This window comes from Nerophis lumbriciformis, linkage group LG03 (assembly GCF_033978685.3).
Source record: "Nerophis lumbriciformis linkage group LG03, RoL_Nlum_v2.1, whole genome shotgun sequence".
Classification (NCBI taxonomy): domain Eukaryota; kingdom Metazoa; phylum Chordata; class Actinopteri; order Syngnathiformes; family Syngnathidae; genus Nerophis; species Nerophis lumbriciformis.
The window spans coordinates 17237501-17258686 of NC_084550.2; the positions used below are offsets into that span (position 1 = coordinate 17237501).

Here is a 21186-nt window from a genome sequence, read left to right on the forward strand (position 1 = left end):
GTATTCTGTTTTTATTTACCATTTACACAACGTGCCAACTTCATTGGTTTTGGGTTTTGTAGTTAAAATTGTGTGGTACATTACATGGGACATGCAAGTGTCAAAAAGACAGCTAAAAGAGGTTGGTAGATAAGAATAAATTTAAAGATAAAGTATAGTGTAGAAATGTACTCAATGGCTGGAAATGTTAACATTTTTATTTCGGGGCTTTGTGGCGATTGTAATTGTCCTCTCACTTAGCTTTTTTTTTTTTTTTTCCTCAAAGTGTTCTGACATGCCTGATCATTCCCTGCATGCGCTTTAAAATATTGCTTCCTCGCTGTTGGTGTGAAAGCCATGCATGTTGTTTACAATCCTTAATGCTGACTCAGCAGTTTAGCGCCACTACGACATTGGTTCTGTTTGCTCCGTTATAAAATATACAGCTCAGGTACGAATGCAGTCATTAACAAATCCAGCGAAAGCCAATAACTGACAGGGTCTCTAATTAGGTCCAGGAAACATTGGGAGCTGTGGCTGTAGGCAACCCCCTGACATAGTTTCTACCAGCTCCACAAGATGGCAGTAGCTGCATTTGAAGTGTGCAATAAGGATTTAATGATATAAGAATTTCATGTTACAATTATCGCGGTTATTATTATTGTATTGTTGAACATGTTAAAAACTTTCTTATACACACTGAAATATTTTTACCAATTATTTTTTTAAATAACTACAAAAAATGGACGCACTGTTTTGTGTTTCTTATGCTTCACTAATATATGTTTTAGTATGTTATCTGTTTTATTTATTTATTTATTGCAGCACTTTAAGATTTGTTTAAAAAAAAAAGTGCTTAGCAAATACAATCTGTTGTTACTATTCATATTCTGTTCAGCGGTCCTTGAACGCACCATAGAAACTCCTGTGGTATAGAATGATCACTCTGTTGTAAAAGAGCACCGTTTGTAGGTTCAATGTACACAATTAAATATCTCAGTTACTCAGACAGTAATGTGTTTGTATAAGTTTATATAAATCGTATATGTCCCTTCTTAAATACGTTAATGTTAGCATTTAAGCTAGCTGTAGAGGTTGCCCACTAGTGGGTTCTTCGGACCACCACACACTGCCACGAGAGCCCGGATTTCAGAGTACAACACTGTTTTATTTTCATAAATCGTGCAAGGCTTTTGCTTTTCAGCAAAATGTATTTTTCTGAGTCCGTGCCTCTCTCTCTCTCTGGCTCCCACTGCAACTCCAACTGCGAGTCTCATCCCGGCTGCTGCTAATAAGGGCGACAGGTGATTAGATAACAATCCAATCCAATCCACTTTATTTATATAGCACATTTAAACAACAAAAAGTTTCCAAAGTGCTGCACAACAATATTAAAAACAATATTAAAATGTTACCCTTAGCTCAACCAATGACTGAATAAAAACAAAAAATAAATACAAAAAAACAATATAAAATAAATATGATTAAAAATGATTTTAAAGGGTAAAACCAATTAAAACAGTAAATAGAAATCAACATTTTAAAAACACAGAGGACAACAGAGGACCACACAACTCACGTAGTGTTAAAAGCCAGAGAATAAAAGTGGGTCTTAAGGCGAGACTTAAAACACTCCACTGTGGGAGCACGGCTCACCTGGGCCATCCACTCACCTGTCGCTGTCTTCGAGGCCGGTCCTGGCACACCCCGTTCCGAGGCAGGCCCACAGGCCACGCCCCCCTCCACACTAGCGAACTAGTGCCAGTCAGTCTGTGAGTTTATCAAAGTGAAGTTATGAATCACGCTATTTCCATAATTTTCATTTTAAAAGCATAATGCTAACTGGTTGTCATTAATACCGTTTATCGTTACATCTCTAGTGTGGAATCGAGCTCTCCGTGCGCTTTAAAATGTTGCTATTCAGCTGTTGGTGGGAAAGTCACGCGTGTTACACCACTTTTTATTTTATTTTATTTTTAATTTTTACAATGATTCATGTTGACCCAGCAGCCCTACAACATTGGTTCTGTTTGGAGTGTTGTAAAATCAACTTGTGGACTTGGGTTCAGTGTACAGTAGCTGCACTCTGGTTATTGATAAAGTTAATGGTATTAGTATTATTGTTGTTTTTTACCCCTACCTACTTCCTGTTTACATCTATGCCACTAATAGGGTAAAGAGAACAATTTAGTAAACCACTTAATCCTGGCTTCTTCTTCAATTTTCCTTTTCTTCATTATTTTTCAGCGGGTCATAAGAATTTGGAGTATGCAATTTATGAATTTTTCTTTGCAAATAGTTGAAAAAAAACAAGCAAATACACTGAAAAGGTGTGTTATTGTTTGTGTTATGCCGCCATCTTTTGGACGAGTTCACTCTCTGCAGGTACTGCATTGTCTTTTTTTTTTTTTTAGTGCTTTCAACGGGAAGTGAAAGTGCCGCGCCGTCTTCTCGCCATCCATAGCGTTTCTACCCGTATGGATTTTTTATTCATCACTGTAAGCAATGTTGGAAAGTTTTACAATATAACTAAAACAATTCTTAATTACTAAACCGTCCCATGTGTGATGTCTGTAGGAGTGTTTTCATGCATATTTGTACGCCCTAAGCCTGAAGCCTGCTCAGTGGCCTTGCGGTTCGAGTGTCCGCCCTGAGATCTGTAGGTCATAAGTTCAAACCCCGGCCGAGTCATACCAAAGACTATTAAAAAAAAAAAGGGACCTATTGCCTCCCTGCTTGGCACTCAGCATCAAGGGTTGGAATTGGGGCTTAAATCACCAAAATGATTCCCGAACACGGCCACCGCTGCTGCTCACTACTCCCCTCACCTCCCAGGGGATGGGTCAAATGCAAAGGGTAATTTCACCCACTGTGTGTGTGACTATCAGTGTGGTACTTTAACTTTAACTATCGTAATGTAATGAAGCTAGCGTCTTTAGCATTAGCTAACATGCTAACACGTTTTAGCAAACGGCATTATTTCTGTCTTGTTTCAAGTTCACAAATTCCTCAGTAAATTCACCGTAATGTTACCGTGGAGTTATTGAGTCTGTTCAGCTGATTGGGAGAGCTAGCTTCCGCAGCTAGTGGGTCCATGACGATGACTTCTGTTTTGTTTGATCAGCCGTTTTACTGCCGTGTTACAGACACCCTTTGGAAAAAATTAAGGTACGTAATTAGAGATGTCCGATAATATCGGCCTGCCGATTTTATCGGCCGATAAATGCTTTAAAATGTAATATCGGAAATTATCGGTATCGGTTTCAACCTCCCGATTTTCCCGGAAGATTTCCGAATTTCAGTGCCCCTCCTGAAAATCTCGCGGGGCAACCATTATCCCAATTTGCACCCGGACAACATTATTGGGAGCGTGCCTTAAGCGTCCTCTACAACCTGTCGTCACGTCCGCTTTTCCTCCATACAAACAGCGTGACGGCCCAGTCACATAATATATGCGGCTTTTACACACACTTAAGTGAATGCAAGGCATACTTGATCAACAGCCATACAGGTCACACTGAGGGTGGCCGTATAAACAACTTTAACACTGTTGCAAATATGCGCCACACTGTGAATCCACACCAAACAAGAATGACAAACACATTTTGGGAGACCATCCGCACCGTAACACAACATAAACACAACAAAACAAATACCCAGAACCCCTTGCAGTACTAACTCTTCCGGAACGCTACAATATACACCCCCCCCCCGCACTTTGTGACTTCAATAATAAATATGGCAGTGCCATGTTGGCACTTTTTTCCATAACTTGAGTTGAAGTTGTTCTCTTATTTTGGAAAACCTTGTTTTTGATTGATTGATTGAAACTTGTATTAGTAGATTGCACAGTACAGTACATATTCCGTACAATTGACCAGTAAATGGTAACACCCGAATAAGTTAATCAATTCATGGTAAAGTTACATTGTTTAATGCATCCAGCGGGGCATCACAACAAAATTATTGCAATGTGCAAAAAACTAATTTCACAACGTAAATATCCGCGGCTTATAGTCCGGTGCAACTATCCATCCATCCATTTTCTACCGCTTATTCCCTTTTGGGGTCGCGGGGGGCGCTGGAGCCTATCTCAGCTACAATCGGGCGGAAGGCGGGGTACACCCTGGACAAGTCGCCACCTCATCGCAGGGCCAACACAGATAGACAGACAACATTCACACTCACATTCACACACTAGGGCCAATTTAGTGTTGCCAATCAACCTATCCCCAGGTGCATGTCTTTGGAAGTGGGAGGAAGCCGGAGTACCCGGAGGGAACCCACGCAGTCACGGGGAGAACATGCAAACTCCACACAGAAAGATCCCGAGCCCGGGATTGAACCCAAGACTACTCAGGACCTTCGTATTGTGAGGCAGATGCACTAACCCCTCTGCCACCGTGACGCCCCCGGTGCAACTAATGTATGGGAAAACATTTTTTCTTCTAATATTTAGTCGGTGCGGCTTAAATACCGCCGCACTCTATAGTCCGGAAAATACGGTACTTTAGTTTATGGTGTGAGCACGACTCTTAATTAATTTATATAGGAATTATCTGGAGGCTTGCTAAATGTTCCCAGTTGTGACAGCACCCCCCCCACCACCTTGCTCCCTTTTACCATCTTTACACACACACACACACACACACACACACACACATACACGTACACGTACACGTACACGTACACACACACACACACACACACACACACACACACACAAGCACGTGTGCTCTACCAAGCTCTTCAAAAGTGCACACACACCCTCCTCCTGCTGGGTATGAAACCGGAGATGAGTCATTGTGTGTGCGTGTGTGTGTGTGTGTGTGTGTGTGTGTGTGTGTGTGTGTGTGTGTGTGTGTGCATACATACATGTGAGATAACATGCGCAAACACTCCTTAAAGCCCTCCTCATTTGTCTGTGTTCACATCCTGGCCTTATTGTCGGGTTTTACATGTTTCCATCCCTCCTCTTCACCCCGTGTCATCACCATCCCCCGTGTACAGTACATGATATACACAGACACACACACACACACACACACACACACACACACACACACACACACACACACACACACACACACACACACACACGTGTACACACAGTATACACGTGTGTGTGTGTGTGTATACTGTATGTGTGTGGGCGCGGCATAGTGTGACGCAGAATGTATACAGTGTGTATGTGCTGCACTGAGCAGTGATTGGCTGAAAAAGGGGGTAAGATCCCCCACGTGGTCAATGACGTTGCCGGGAAGATCAGAGTGGGAAGGGCTGAGCGATCAGAGTGGGAGGGGCTGAGCGCTGTTACATATGACTGGGGATGCAAAGTGTACACTGTGTACTTTTCCATCATACATGCTGTAAGATATGTACTGTCGTACAGTATAATAATGTAAGACATAAAGTATGTACTGTAAGACGTGTTCACACTCAGTCAATCAATCAATCAAAGTTTACTTATATGGCCCTTAAAAAACCCCAACCCAATGGGAAAACGAGAAACCTTGGAAGGGACCACAGATGTGTACCGAGTGGACTGTTAATAATCTGAGAGTTGGAGGTGGGAATCTTTGGGCACCTCACGGTTCAATTATGATTACGATTCAGGAGCTACGATTTGATTAAAAATCGATTATTGATGCATTTTTAATTGATGTACTGTATTTTCCGGACCATAGGGCGCACCAGATTATAAGGCGCACTGCCGATGAGCGGGTCTAGTCAGGTCTATTTTCATACAAAAGGCGCACCGGATTATAAGGCGCATTAAAGAGGTCATGTTATTTATTTATTTTTTTCTACATGTAAAACACTTCCTTGTGGTCTACATTAGTGGTCCCCAACCTTTTTGTAGCCGCGTACCGGTCATCGTTTGAAATTTTTTTTGGGGGGTGGGGGGGGTAATGGTACCGGTATTTTTATTTATTTATTAATTTTTTTGGTCATAAAGAAATACAATGATGTGTGCTTACGGACTGTATCCCTACAGACTGTATTGATCTATATTGATATTTTTTATTTTATTATTATTATTATTATTATTATTATTATTATTTTATTTTTTTTAAATTTTATTTATTTATTTGTGCGGCCCGGTACCAATCGGTACATGAACCGGTACCGGGCCGCGGCCCGGTGGTTGGAGACCACTGGTCTACATAACATGTAATGGTGGTTTTTTGGTCAAAATGTTGCATAGATTATTTTTTACAGATCATCTTTGCTGTGCTGAAAATCTTAATTTCCCCTCGGGGATTATTAAAGTATTTTTGATTCTGATTCTGATCTTTAAGTCGCTTTCTGACAGTCGCTTCAGGATGCGCCGTTTTGTGGGCGGGTCTAATTTGAACAAAAACTCCTCAAAACAGCCCACTACCTATAATATGGGCTTTTTAAACATAAGATCATTGTCTCCCAAAACGTTATTAGTTAATGAGGTCATTAGAGACAACTATCTTAACGTCATTGGTCTCAGCGAAACCTTGCTCAAACCAGATGATTTTTTTTGCGCTGAATGAGGCATCTCCTCCTAACTATACGAATGCGCATATTGCCCGTCCCCTTAAAAGGGGTGGGGGGGGGGGGGGTCGCACTAATATACAATGAAAACTTTAACCTTACCCCTAACCTAAGTAATAAATATAAATCGTTAGAGGTGCTTACTATGAGGTCTGTCGCACCGCTTCGACAGCGTCTTCTCCCCGTCATCTTTGTTGTAGCGGTGTAGCGTGCAAGGACGGGGGTGGAAGAAGTGTCAAAAGATGTAGCTAACTGTTTTAATGACATTCAGACTTTACTTCAATCAATAACGGAGCAGTATCTCCTCATCCGTGGCTCACTTGTGCAACAATGCAGGAAATGTGTCCCGTGAAAAACCGTCAGACCGGAACTCTGTAATAACTAAAGTTCCTTTGGTGAATAATGTAAACTCACTACACCGGTATGTTTTAGTGCTTTCATGGCGAGTTTACTGACAGTTATACGTAAGAACTTTACACTACTTTATATTACAAATGGCAACAGTGAACAATGAATGTCCCATAACAAGAAGATAGAGGAAAAAAAAGAGGCTTATCGACCACGGTGTCGCCACGGACTACAATAGCGGAGACGCGCGGACATTTTCAGGACTTATGCAGATCCCAAATACAGATCAGCAGGTACTAGTAGGTAAAAAAAAAGTTGCTTTTGCATAATAATGCGAAACAAAATGCTAGATAATGTCTTATCTTATACACACATCATAATAATAGTACAATCCATCAAGCGCTGAGGCTTCGTAGCTTACCAAAGTCATACTAAAACATTTTGATAGATTTTTGAGCGCCGTGTGTAATGATCTATATTTTCAATGAAATATATAAAACTTTGGTGTTGTTTACTTGAGTCATATTGCAGTCTACATGTACCTCTTATGTGTGACTGCCATGTACGGTACTGGTCACACTTATCATTTCACCATGTACCAAATAAAATAGCTTCGAGGTCGGTAAGCACAACCAAAATAATTCCGTACATTAGGCGCACCGGGTTATAAGGCGCACTGTCGAGTTTTGAGAAAATGAAAGGATTTTAAGTGCTTATAGTCTGAAAAATACAGTATATATTAATGCAGTTTAACATTTATTTTCGTTTCACTAAATACACGTTTATCACTGGCAACTTTAAAACATTTTTTAATTTGGAATAAGAAACAGTTAAATTAATTGCCACATTTATTAACTTAATGAAAATGTGTGCAAAACTGGACCATAAGTGCCAGATCGTAAAGGAACTGGCTGGATCTCTCGGTGAGGTGGCTCGCCGCAGTCAGCCAAATTTTAGAACGGTCTGCATTACTTTTATTTACAATAAATAAATAAATAATCGATTATTGACGTTTAATAATTGATTCTACAATGTCAGAATTGCGATGCATCTAAAAATCGATTATCTCCCCCGCCTCTAGAGTCCAGTCCATAGGGAGGCCAGCAGAGAATTATCTTGTATATGTCACCAATTGATGCACAGAGGAGTGGTCCATCCCGGGTCCCGACTTGGAACAGCTAGCGCTTCCTCTGTGGAAACTGATAACCTCTCTGCGCAGAAAAGAGAGATGGCAGATCAACTGGTCTAAAAAGGGGCCCATTCAAAGAGTATATAAATGAGTTTTAAGATGTGACTTAAATGCTTCTATTGAGGTAGTATCGCTAACGGTTACTGGTAGGGCATTCCAGAGTACTGGACCCTGAATAGAAACGCTCTTTAACCCACAGATTTTGGGAATCAGTAATAGGTCTGAGTTCTTAGAATGCAGATTTCTGGTCGGGACATATGGTACAATACAATCGGCAAGATAGGATAGAGCTAGACCGTTTAGTATTTTATACGTAAGTAGTAAAACCTTAGTCACATCTTAAGTGCACAGGAATCCAGTGCAGGTAAGCCAGTATAGGTATATACACTATATATATATATATATATATATATATAGGTATAGGGGTATGTAAAGGTATATACAGTATAGGCGTAATATGATCAAACTTTGTTGTTCTTGTCAGAAGTCCAGCAGCTGCATTTTGTACCAACTGTAATCTTTTAATGCTAGACATAGAGAGACCCGAAAATAATACGTAACAGTAATCGAGACGAGACGTAACGAACGCATGAATAATGATCTCAGCGTCGCTGGTGGACAAAATGGGATGAATTTTAGCGATTTTGCGGAGATGAAAGATGGCTCTGACTGGATCGGTTCGCAGCTAAGTATGAAGCGACCGGGATGAAAATCAGCACTTCCGAGTTAATGGTTCTCAGGGTTGAGAGGAGTTCAAGTACCTCGGGGTCTTGTTCACGAGTGAAAAGAGTGTATCGTGAGATCGACAGGCGGATCAGTGCGACGGCTGCAGTGATGCGGACCCCGTATCGGTCCGCCGTGGTGAAAAAGGAGCTAAGCCGGAAGGCGAATATCTCAATTTAGCGGTCAATCTACGTCCCGAACCTCACCTATCCTCACCTGCGGTCGTCTCCAGGGTTTCTCATAGTCATTCACATCGATGTCCCACTGGGTTGTGAGTTTTTCCTTGCCCTTATGTGGGCTCTTAACCAAGGATGTCGTTGTGGCTTGTGCAGCCCTTTGAGACACTTGCGATTTAGGGCTATATAAATAAACATTGATTGACATTGAGATAGGGTGAGAAGCTCTGTCATTCGGGAGGAGCTCAGAGTAAAACCACTGCTCCTCCATATAGAGGAGCCAGATGAGGTGGTTCGGGCATCTGGTCAGAATGCTCCCCGAATGCCTCACTGGGGAGGTGTTTAGGGCATGTCTGACCGGTAGGAGACCATGGGGAAGACCCAGCGACCATGTCTCCCAGCTGGCCTCGGAATGCTTCGGGATCCCCCGAGAGGAGCTGGACAAAGTGGCTGGGGAGAGGGAAGTATGGGCTTCTCTGCTTCGGCTCCTGCCCCCGCGACACGACCTCGGAAAAGCAGAAGGAGATGGATGGATGGACATGATTACAAAATTGGTTGTGTTGTCCAATATATTTGCTCAATGTCTTGTGATTGGTTCAACAAGTCCAATGATAAAAATGTTTGGATGATAAAGTCCCAGGAAGCTACACAAGCAACAAGAGGAAACTTTTATTTTTGTAATGATACAGTGGAGAAGGAGACTGCACTGAGACAGGGGCGTTGCTTAGCCTTAGGCAAGTTTATTAGTACTAGAGTATGAAGTGTGTGGTGTGCGACTATGTGATGTAATTAACTGGAGAGCGTTACTGGAAAGTGTTGAAGGTGCGTGTTGCGAGGAATGCGGATGTCCAGAGAGGGCGAGGCAGGCTCGGAAGTCCGTGGCTAGGCGAGAGGTCGAGGGCAGGAGAGAGGCGTCAAGGTCCGTGGGCAGGCGAGAGGTCGAGATCCGGGGAAGGCAGCAAGAAGTCCAGGGGGAGTCCAGGGAGACGAGACGCACAGTTAGAATCCAGGGAACAGAGACAAGCTGCGGGACAACGAAACAGGACAAAACACAATGAGCACAGAGGAGGGGAAACACGGAGAGCAAGTAGGCAAATGGAAGGAGAGCTAGAGACGTGTGGGCTTACTGTACAAATACAAGTAGCTAGGTTCGGGCACTGGAACGCAGGACGCGCTGGTATAAATAGTGTGCGGCGTCCTTATTGGTGTCAGGTGCGTTGATTGCAGAGTGAGCACAGCCGCAGCAGGAGAAGAACGCCAGTGGGCGTGTCCAGAGGTGCGCTTAGAAGAGCGCACTGAAGACTAAGCGGCGACGGGTGCTTGAGCCGTAACAATTTTGACTTTACCAGCAAGTACTGTACTTACTATACCTGTTCATGATGGACGTGGTACAATAACTCATCTATTCTATTATATCCTATTGCTTTTTCACTCTTTGCCCTCTTTCCTTCCTTCCATCAACCCCAACTCAGCAAACAGGATTCTTATTATTATTATTACAATTGCAATATGTTGTGTTGTCATACATGACTATTTATGACTTATGAAATATTCATGTTCCTCTTCATCTTCCTGTGGCGATAGATGGAGAGCGAGAGGAAGAGGAGGAAGTACTCCACCAGCAGCAACGACTCTGACACCACAGACAGTAAGTTATACTTTGCAGTAATAACACATACTTTGCAGTAATACTACACGCTTTGCAGTAATACAACAAACTTTGTAGAAATACCACACGCTTTGCAATAATACCACATGCTTTGCAGTAATACTACATGCTTTGCAGTACTACAACAACCTTTGTAGAAATACAACATGCTTTGCAATAACACCACACGCTTTGCAATAATACCACACGCTTTGCAGTAATACCACACGCTTTGCAGTAATACTACATGCTTTGCAATAGTACTACATGTTTTGCAATAGTATTACATGCTTTGCAGTAGTACTACACGCTTTGCAGTAGTACCACACACCTTGCAATAACACCACACGCTTTGCAGTAATACCACACGCTTTGCAGTAATACCACACGCTTTGCAGTAATATCACACGCTTTGCAGTAATATCACACGCTTTGCAGTAATATCACACGCTTTGCAGTAATACCACACGCTTTGCAGTAATACCACACGCTTTGCAGTAATACCACACGCTTTGCAGTAATACCACACGCTTTGCAGTAATATCACACGCTTTGCAGTAATACCACACGCTTTGCAGTAAAACCACACGCTTTGCAGTAAAACCACACGCTTTGCAGTAGTATTGCACACTTGGCAGTAATACCAAACACTTGGCAGTAATACTACATACTTTACAGTAATATTACACGCTTTGCAGTAGTACCACACACCGTGCAATAACACCGCACGCTTTGCAGTAATACCACACGCTTTGCAGTAACGCCGCATACTTTGCAGTAACACCACACGCTTTGCAGTAACACCACACGCTTTGCAGGAATACCACACGCTTTGCAGTAATATTGCATACTTGGCAGTAGTACCAAACACTTTGCAGTAATACTACACACTTTACACAGTAATATTACATGCTTTGCAATAGTACTACATGCTTTGCAGTAGTACTACACACTTTGCAGTAGTACCACACGCCTTGCAATAACACCACACGCTTTGTAGTAATACCACACGCTTTGTAGTAATACAACACGCTTTGCAGTAATACCACACGCTTTGCAGTAATACCACACGCTTTGCAGTAAAACCACACGCTTTGCAGTAATGCCGCATACTTTGCAGTAACACCACACGCTTTGCAGGAATACTGTACCATAAGCTTTGCAGTAATACTACATGCTTTGCAGTAATACAACAAACTTTGTAGAAATACCACACACTTTGCAATAACACCACACGCTTTGCAGTAATACCACACGCTTTGTAGTAATGTTGCATACTTGGCAGTAATACCAAACACTTTGCAGTAATACTACACACTTTACACATTAATATTACATGCTTTGCAATAGTACTACATGCTTTGCAATAGTACTACACGCTTTGCAGTAGTACTACACGCTTTGCAGTAACACCACACGCTTTGCAGTAACACCACACGCTTTGCAGTAACACCACACGCTTTGCAGTAACACCACACGCTTTGCAGGAATACTGTACCACAAGCTTTGCAGTAATACTACATGCTTTGCAGTAATACAACAAACTTTGTAGAAATACCACACACTTTGCAATAACACCACACACTTTGCAGTAATACCACACACTTGGCAGTAATGCCGCATACTTTGCAGTAATACCACACGCTTTGCAGTAACACCACACGCTTTGCAGGAATACTGTACCACAAGCTTTGCAGTAATACAACAAACTTTGTAGAAATACCACACACTTTGCAATAACACCACACACTTTGCAATAACACCACACACTTTGCAATAACACCACACACTTTGCAATAACACCACACGCTTTGCAGTAATACCACACGCTTTTGCAGTAATGCTGCACACCTGGCAGTAATACCAAACACTTTGCAGTAATACTACACACTTTACAGTAATATTACATGCTTTGCAATAGTACTACATGCTTTGCAGTACTACTACACGCTTTGCAGTAGCACCACACACCTTGCAATAACACCACAGGCTTTGCAGTAATACCACACGCTTTGCAGTAATACCACACGCTTTGCAGGAATACTGTACCACAAGGTTTGCAGTAATACTACATGCTTTGCAGTAATACAACAAACTTTGTAGAAATACCACACACTTTGCCATAATACCACACGCTTTGCAGTAATATTGCATTCTTGGCAGTAATACCAAACACTTTGCAGTAATACTACACATTTTACAGTAATATGATATGCTTTGCAGTAGTACTATACGCTTTGCAGTAGTACCACACACCTTGCAATAACACCATACGCTTTGCTGTAATACTACACGCTTTGCAGTAATACCACACGCTTTGCAGTAATATCATACGCTTTGCAGTAATACCACACGCTTTGCAGTAATGCCACACGCTTTGCAGTAATACCACACGCTTTGCAGTAATACCACACGCTTTGCAGTAATACCACACGCTTTGCAGTAATACCACACGCTTTGCAGTAATACCACACGCTTTGCAGTAATACCACACGCTTTGCAGTAATATCACACGCTTTGCAGTAATACCACACGCTTTGCAGTAATACCACACGCTTTGCAGTAAAACCACACGCTTTGCAGTAGTATTGCACACTTGGCAGTAATACCAAACACTTGGCAGTAATACTACATACTTTACAGTAATATTACACGCTTTGCAGTAGTACCACACACCGTGCAATAACACCGCACGCTTTGCAGTAATACCACACGCTTTGCAGTAATGCCGCATACTTTGCAGTAACACCACACGCTTTGCAGTAACACCACACGCTTTGCAGGAATACCACACGCTTTGCAGTAATATTGCATACTTGGCAGTAGTACCAAACACTTTGCAGTAATACTACACACTTTACACAGTAATATTACATGCTTTGCAATAGTACTACATGCTTTGCAGTAGTACTACACACTTTGCAGTAGTACCACACGCCTTGCAATAACACCACACGCTTTGTAGTAATACCACACGCTTTGTAGTAATACAACACGCTTTGCAGTAATACCACACGCTTTGCAGTAATACCACACGCTTTGCAGTAACACCACACGCTTTGCAGGAATACTGTACCATAAGCTTTGCAGTAATACTACATGCTTTGCAGTAATACAACAAACTTTGTAGAAATACCACACACTTTGCAATAACACCACACGCTTTGCAGTAATACCACACGCTTTGTAGTAATGTTGCATACTTGGCAGTAATACCAAACACTTTGCAGTAATACTACACACTTTACACATTAATATTACATGCTTTGCAATAGTACTACATGCTTTGCAATAGTACTACATGCTTTGCAGTAGTACTACACGCTTTGCAGTAACACCACACGCTTTGCAGTAACACCACACGCTTTGCAGTAACACCACACGCTTTGCAGTAACACCACACGCTTTGCAGTAACACCACACGCTTTGCAGGAATACTGTACCACAAGCTTTGCAGTAATACTACATGCTTTGCAGTAATACAACAAACTTTGTAGAAATACCACACACTTTGCAATAACACCACACACTTTGCAGTAATACCACACACTTGGCAGTAATGCCGCATACTTTGCAGTAATACCACACGCTTTGCAGTAACACCACACGCTTTGCAGGAATACTGTACCACAAGCTTTGCAGTAATACAACAAACTTTGTAGAAATACCACACACTTTGCAATAACACCACACACTTTGCAATAACACCACACACTTTGCAATAACACCACACGCTTTGCAGTAATACCACACGCTTTTGCAGTAATGCTGCACACCTGGCAGTAATACCAAACGCTTTGCAGTAATACTACACACTTTACAGTAATATGACATGCTTTGCAATAGTACTACATGCTTTGCAGTACTACTACACACTTTGCAGTAGCACCACACACCTTGCAATAACACCACAGGCTTTGCAGTAATACCACACGCTTTGCAGTAATACCACACGCTTTGCAGGAATACTGTACCACAAGCTTTGCAGTAATACTACATGCTTTGCAGTAATACAACAAACTTTGTAGAAATACCACGCACTTTGCCATAATACCACACGCTTTGCAGTAATATTGCATTCTTGGCAGTAATACCAAACACTTTGCAGTAATACTACACATTTTACAGTAATATGATATGCTTTGCAGTAGTACTATACGCTTTGCAGTAGTACCACACACCTTGCAATAACACCATACGCTTTGCTGTAATACTACACGCTTTGCAGTAATACCACACGCTTTGCAGTAATATCACACGCTTTGCAGTAATACCACACGCTTTGCAGTAATGCCACACGCTTTGCAGTAATACCACACGCTTTGCAGTAATACCACACGCTTTGCAGTAAAACCACACGCTTTGCAGTAGTATTGCACACTTGGCAGTAATACCAAACACTTGGCAGTAATACTACATACTTTACAGTAATATTACATGCTTTGCAATAGTACTACATGCTTTGCAGTAGTACTACACGCTTTGCAGTAGTACCACACACAGTGCAATAACACCACACGCTTTGCAGTAATACCACACGCTTTGCAGTAATGCCGCATACTTTGCAGTAACACCACACGCTTTGCAGGAATACTACATGCTTTGTAGTAATACAACAAACTTTGTACAAATACCACACTTTTTGCAATAACACCACACGCTTTGTAGTAATACCACACGCTTTGCAGTAACATTGCATACTTGGCAGTAGTACCAAACACTTTGCAGTAATACTACACACTTTACACAGTAATATTACATGCTTTGCAATAGTACTACATACACACTTTGCAGTAGTACTACACACTTTGCAGTAGTACCACACACCTTGCAATAACACCACACGCTTTGCAGTAATACCACACGCTTTGCAGTAAAACCACACGCTTTGCAGTAATGCCACATTCTTTGCAGGAATACTGTACCACAAGCTTTGCAGTAATACTACATGCTTTGCAGTAATACAACAAACTTTGTAGAAATACCACACACTTTGCAATAACACCACACGCTTTGCAATAATACCACACGCTTTGCAGTAATGTTGCATGCTTGGCAGTAATACCAAACGCTTTGCAGTAATACTACACACTTTACACAGTAATATTACATGCTTTGCAATAGTACTACATGCTTTGCAATAGTACTACATGCTTTTCAGTAGTACTACATGCTTTTCAGTAGTACTACACGCTTTGCAATAACACCACACGCTTTGCAGTAATACCACGCACTTTGCAGTAATACCACACGCTTTGCAGTAATACCACACGCTTTGCAGTAATACCACACGCTTTGCAGTAATACCACACGCTTTGCAGGGAAACCACACGCTTTGCAGTAATGCCGCATACTTTGCAGTAATACCACACGCTTTACAGTAATACTGTACCACTAGCTTTGCCGTAATACTACATGCTTTGCAGTAATACAGCAAACTTTGTAGAAATACCACTCACTTTGTAGTAATACCACACGCTTTGTAGTAATACCACACGCTTTGCAGTAATGTTGCATACTTGGCAGTTATACCAAACGCTTTGCAGTAATACTACACACTTTACACAGTAATATTAAATGCTTTGTAATAGTACTACATGCTTTGCAGTAGTACTACATGCTTTGCAGTAGTACTACATGCTTTGCAGTAGTACCAAACACCTTGCAATAACACCACACGCTTTGCAGTAATACCACACGCTTTGCAGTAATACCACACGCTTTGCAGTAAAACCACACGCTTTGCAGTAAAACCACACGCTTTGCAGTAAAACCACACGCTTTGCAGTAAAACCACACGCTTTGCAGTAATACCACACGCTTTGCAGTAATACCACACGCTTTGCAGTAAAACCACACGCTATGCAGTAATGCCTCATACTTTGCAGTAACACCACACGCTTTGCAGGAATACTGTACCATACGCTTTGCTGTAATACAACATACTTTGCAGTATTACCACACAATTTGCAGTATTACCAGTAATACGTGTATAGTACCTCACAGCCCGCCTCCAATGTCACACGCCCCGCCTACTCTACAATATCACATTTCATTTTTTTTACCTCAAAACTTTGTGTTGTTAGCTAATGATAGCCATTTATGAGAGTTTGTGTATGTGTGTATATGTATACATCTATGTATGTTTGTGTGTACATGTATATGTATACTTGTGTATGAGTGAGAATGCAGTTTTTTTTTAATATAATAAGAAATTGTCCAAAATCTAGACATTTAAAAAAAATAATCACTAAAAGTAACAAACTATAACCAATATATTTTTATGTTTTTTGGTTTCAAAAATCTACTTGGACCAAGTTGCACACAATAATAAATGTGCGGTCGTGTGACTGTCATGTGACAGTTGTGTGACGATTATGTGACGGGCATATGACGGTCATGTGACAGTTGTGTGACGATTATGTGACGGGCATATGATGGTCATGTGACAGTTGTGTGACGGGCATATGATGGTCATGTGACAGTTGTGTGACGATTATGTGACGGGCATATGATGGTCATGTGACAGTTGTGTGACGGGCATATGATGGTCATGTGACAGTTGTGTGACGGGCATATGATGGTCATGTGACAGTTGTGTGACGATTATGTGACAGGCATATGATGGTCATGTGACAGTTGTGTGACTGGCATATGATGGTCATGTGACAGTTGTGTGACGATTATGTGACGGGCATATGATGTTCATGTGACAGTTGTGTGACGGGCATATGATGGTCATGTGACAGTTGTGTGACGGGCATATGATGGTCATGTGACAGTTGTGTGACGATTATGTGACGGGCATATGATGGTCATGTTACAGTTGTGTGACTGGCATATGATGGTCATGTGACAGTTGTGTGACGATTATGTGACGGGCATATGATGTTCATGTGACAGTTGTGTGACGGGCATATGATGGTCATGTGACAGTTGTGTGACGATTATGTGACGGGCATATGATGGTCATGTGACAGTTGTGTGACGATTATGTGACGGGCATATGATGGTCATGTGACAGTTGTGTGACGGGCATATGATGGTCATGTGACAGTTGTGTGACGGGCATATGATGGTCATGTGACAGTTGTGTGACGGGCATATGATGGTCATGTGACAGTTGTGTGACGATTATGTGACGGGCATATGATGGTCATGTTACAGTTGTGTGACTGGCATATGATGGTCATGTGACAGTTGTGTGACGATTATGTGACGGGCATATGATGTTCATGTGACAGTTGTGTGACGGGCATATGATGGTCATGTGACAGTTGTGTGACGATTATGTGACGGGCATATGATGGTCATGTGACAGTTGTGTGACGATTATGTGACGGGCATATGATGGTCATGTGACAGTTGTGTGACGATTATGTGACGGGCATATGATGTTCATGTGACAGTTGTGTGACGGGCATATGATGGTCATGTGACAGTTGTGTGACGGGCATATGATGGTCATGTGACAGTTGTGTGACGATTATGTGACGGGCATATGATGGTCATGTTACAGTTGTGTGACTGGCATATGATGGTCATGTGACAGTTGTGTGACGATTATGTGACGGGCATATGATGTTCATGTGACAGTTGTGTGACGGGCATATGATGGTCATGTGACAGTTGTGTGACGATTATGTGACGGGCATATGATGGTCATGTGACAGTTGTGTGACGATTATGTGACGGGCATATGATGGTCATGTGACAGTTGTGTGACGGGCATATGATGGTCATGTGACAGTTGTGTGACGGGCATATGATGGTCATGTGACAGTTGTGTGACGATTATGTGACGGTCATATAATGGTCATGTGACAGTTGTGTGATGGGCATATGATTGTCATGTGACAGTTGTGTGACGATTATGTGACAGGCATATAATGGTCATGTGACAGTTGTGTGACGGGCATATGATGGTCATGTGACAGTTGTGTGACGATTATGTGACGGGCATATGATGGTCATGTGACAGTTGTGTGACGGGCATATGATGGTCATGTGACAGTTGTGTGACGGACATATGATGGTCATGTGACAGTTGTGTGATGATTATGTGACGGGCATATGATGGTCATGTGACAGTTGTGTGACGGGCATATGATGGTCATGTGACGATTATGTGACGGGCATATGATGGTCATGTGACGATTATGTGACGGGCATATGATGGTCATGTGACAGTTGTGTGACGATTATGTGACGGGCATATGATGGTCATGTGACAGTTGTGTGACGGGCATATGATGGTCATGTGACAGTTGTGTGACGATTATGTGACTGGCATATGATGGTCATAAGACAGTTGTGTGACGATTATGTGACGGGCATATGATGGTCATGTGACAGTTGAGTGACGGTCGAGTGACGGTCCTGAAGTGGTTGTTGGATGGTCATGTGACAGTCGCGTGACAGTCATGTAACGGTCGTTGGATGGTCATGTGACCGTCAAGTGATGATCATATGATGGTCGTGTGACAGTTGTGTGACCGTCGTGTGATGATTATGTGCCCGACGTTTGATGTCATATGACGGCCATTCGACAGTCATGTGACAATCGTGTGACGGTCCTGTGACATCATATGACAGTTGTGTGACAGTCATGTTATGGTCATGTGACACTTGTATGAAGGTTGTGTGCTCGCCGTGTGATGGTCATTTGACAATCGTGTGACAGTCATGTGACAATCGTGTGATGGTCATGTGACAGTCATGTGACAGTCGTATGGCAGTCATGTGGCGACGTGCAAAAAGGCAATTTTATTTGACATTTAATTTATGATCAGATATTTTTACATGTTGCAGCACAACAATATTGTACAGTCACATATGATGATGGCTTCACTTTCTGTTCACTTTTTAAAGGAAAATATGTACACACTGTAACACTCTTGCACACTGACTGCAACACGCACACAATGTAACACATACACACACACGGTGTTACCCACACACACGCACACACACTGTAAGACACACACAGGCTCTAACACACACTCACACACTGTAACACTCACACGTACACACGACACTGTAACACCCACACACTTACACACACACACTAACACACACTGTAACACGTACACTACACTGTATACATGCACAAACACAGTAACGCGCTCTCACACACACTGTAACACACACACACACACACTGTAACACACACACACACCACTTTGTAACACACACACACAAACAGCAACACACAGTGACACTCACATTCACACAGACTGTAACACATACACATGCATACACACACACACACTGCAACACACAGACACACACTGTAACACACACACAGTGTTACCCACACACGCGCACACAAACAATGTAACACATTCACACACACACACTGTAACACACACAGAGACTGTAACACACACTCACACACTGTAACACTCACATATACACACCACAATGTAACAAGCACACATTGCACACACACTAACACGCACTGTAACACGTACACTACACTGTATACGTACACACACACACACACACACACACACACACACACACACACACACACACACACACACACACACACACACACACACACACACACACAGTAACGCGCTCTCACACACACTGTAACACACACACACACACTGTAACACACACACACACACCACTTTGTAACACACACACAGCAACACACTGTGACACTCACATTCACACAGACTGTAACACATACACATGCATACACACACACACAGACACACACTGTAACACACACACAGTGTTACCCACACATGCGCACGCACACAATGTAACACTTACACACACACACACACACACACACACACACACACAGAGACTGTAACACACACTCACACACTGTAACACTCACGTATACACACCACACTGTAACAAGAACACATTACACACACACTAACACACACTGTAACACGTACACTACACTGTATACATACACACGCTCACACACACACACACAGTAACGTGCTCTCACACACACTGTAACACACACACCACTTTGTAACACACACACACACAGCAGCACACAGTGACACTCACATTCACACGGACTGTAACACATACACATGCATACACACACACACTGCAACACACAGACACTCAAACACTGTAACACACACACACACACACACACACACACACACACACACTGTAAAACACACACACTGTAACACACACTTGCTTAACTTTGCTTAAGGTTGTCCATCGTATCCGATGACGACAATCCATCTCTATGTTTTGTGAGTCCTCATGTGGCTGAATAGTCCAATCCGTGATCCACATGATCTGCCGCAAACAGAGCAGGTGAAGGCACTGACTGGGGGTGCACGTGTGGCAATGGCTTCATGCCTTCTTTGACGCTTCCTGGCTCGTTGACCACTTCGGTCCTCCTCAAGCTTATGAACTCCTTGTTGGAGGAGCTTCCGCCAGGTGGAACGTTGGGCTGCAGTGTCCTCCAGCTGGGTCGGGTTCAGGCCGCATTTCTTCATGACAGTCTTCATTTGATCTTTATAACGCTTTTTTGGGCCTCCTGCCAAGCGGTGACCAAGATGAAGCTGACCATAAAGCACCTTGCGTGGTAAGCGTTCTTCTGG

General features: G+C 42.4%; 1 protein-coding gene across 1 annotated transcript in view; it reads left to right on the forward strand.

The window, feature by feature from the left end:
- jade2 (jade family PHD finger 2) overlaps positions 1 to 21186 on the forward strand; it is a 141805-nt gene that overhangs the window by 7231 nt on the left and 113388 nt on the right. The window contains exon 2 of the mRNA XM_061934440.1: positions 10528 to 10591. Within this exon, the coding sequence (XP_061790424.1) occupies positions 10528 to 10591 (64 nt within the window). The remainder of the gene's footprint in view (positions 1 to 10527; positions 10592 to 21186) is intronic.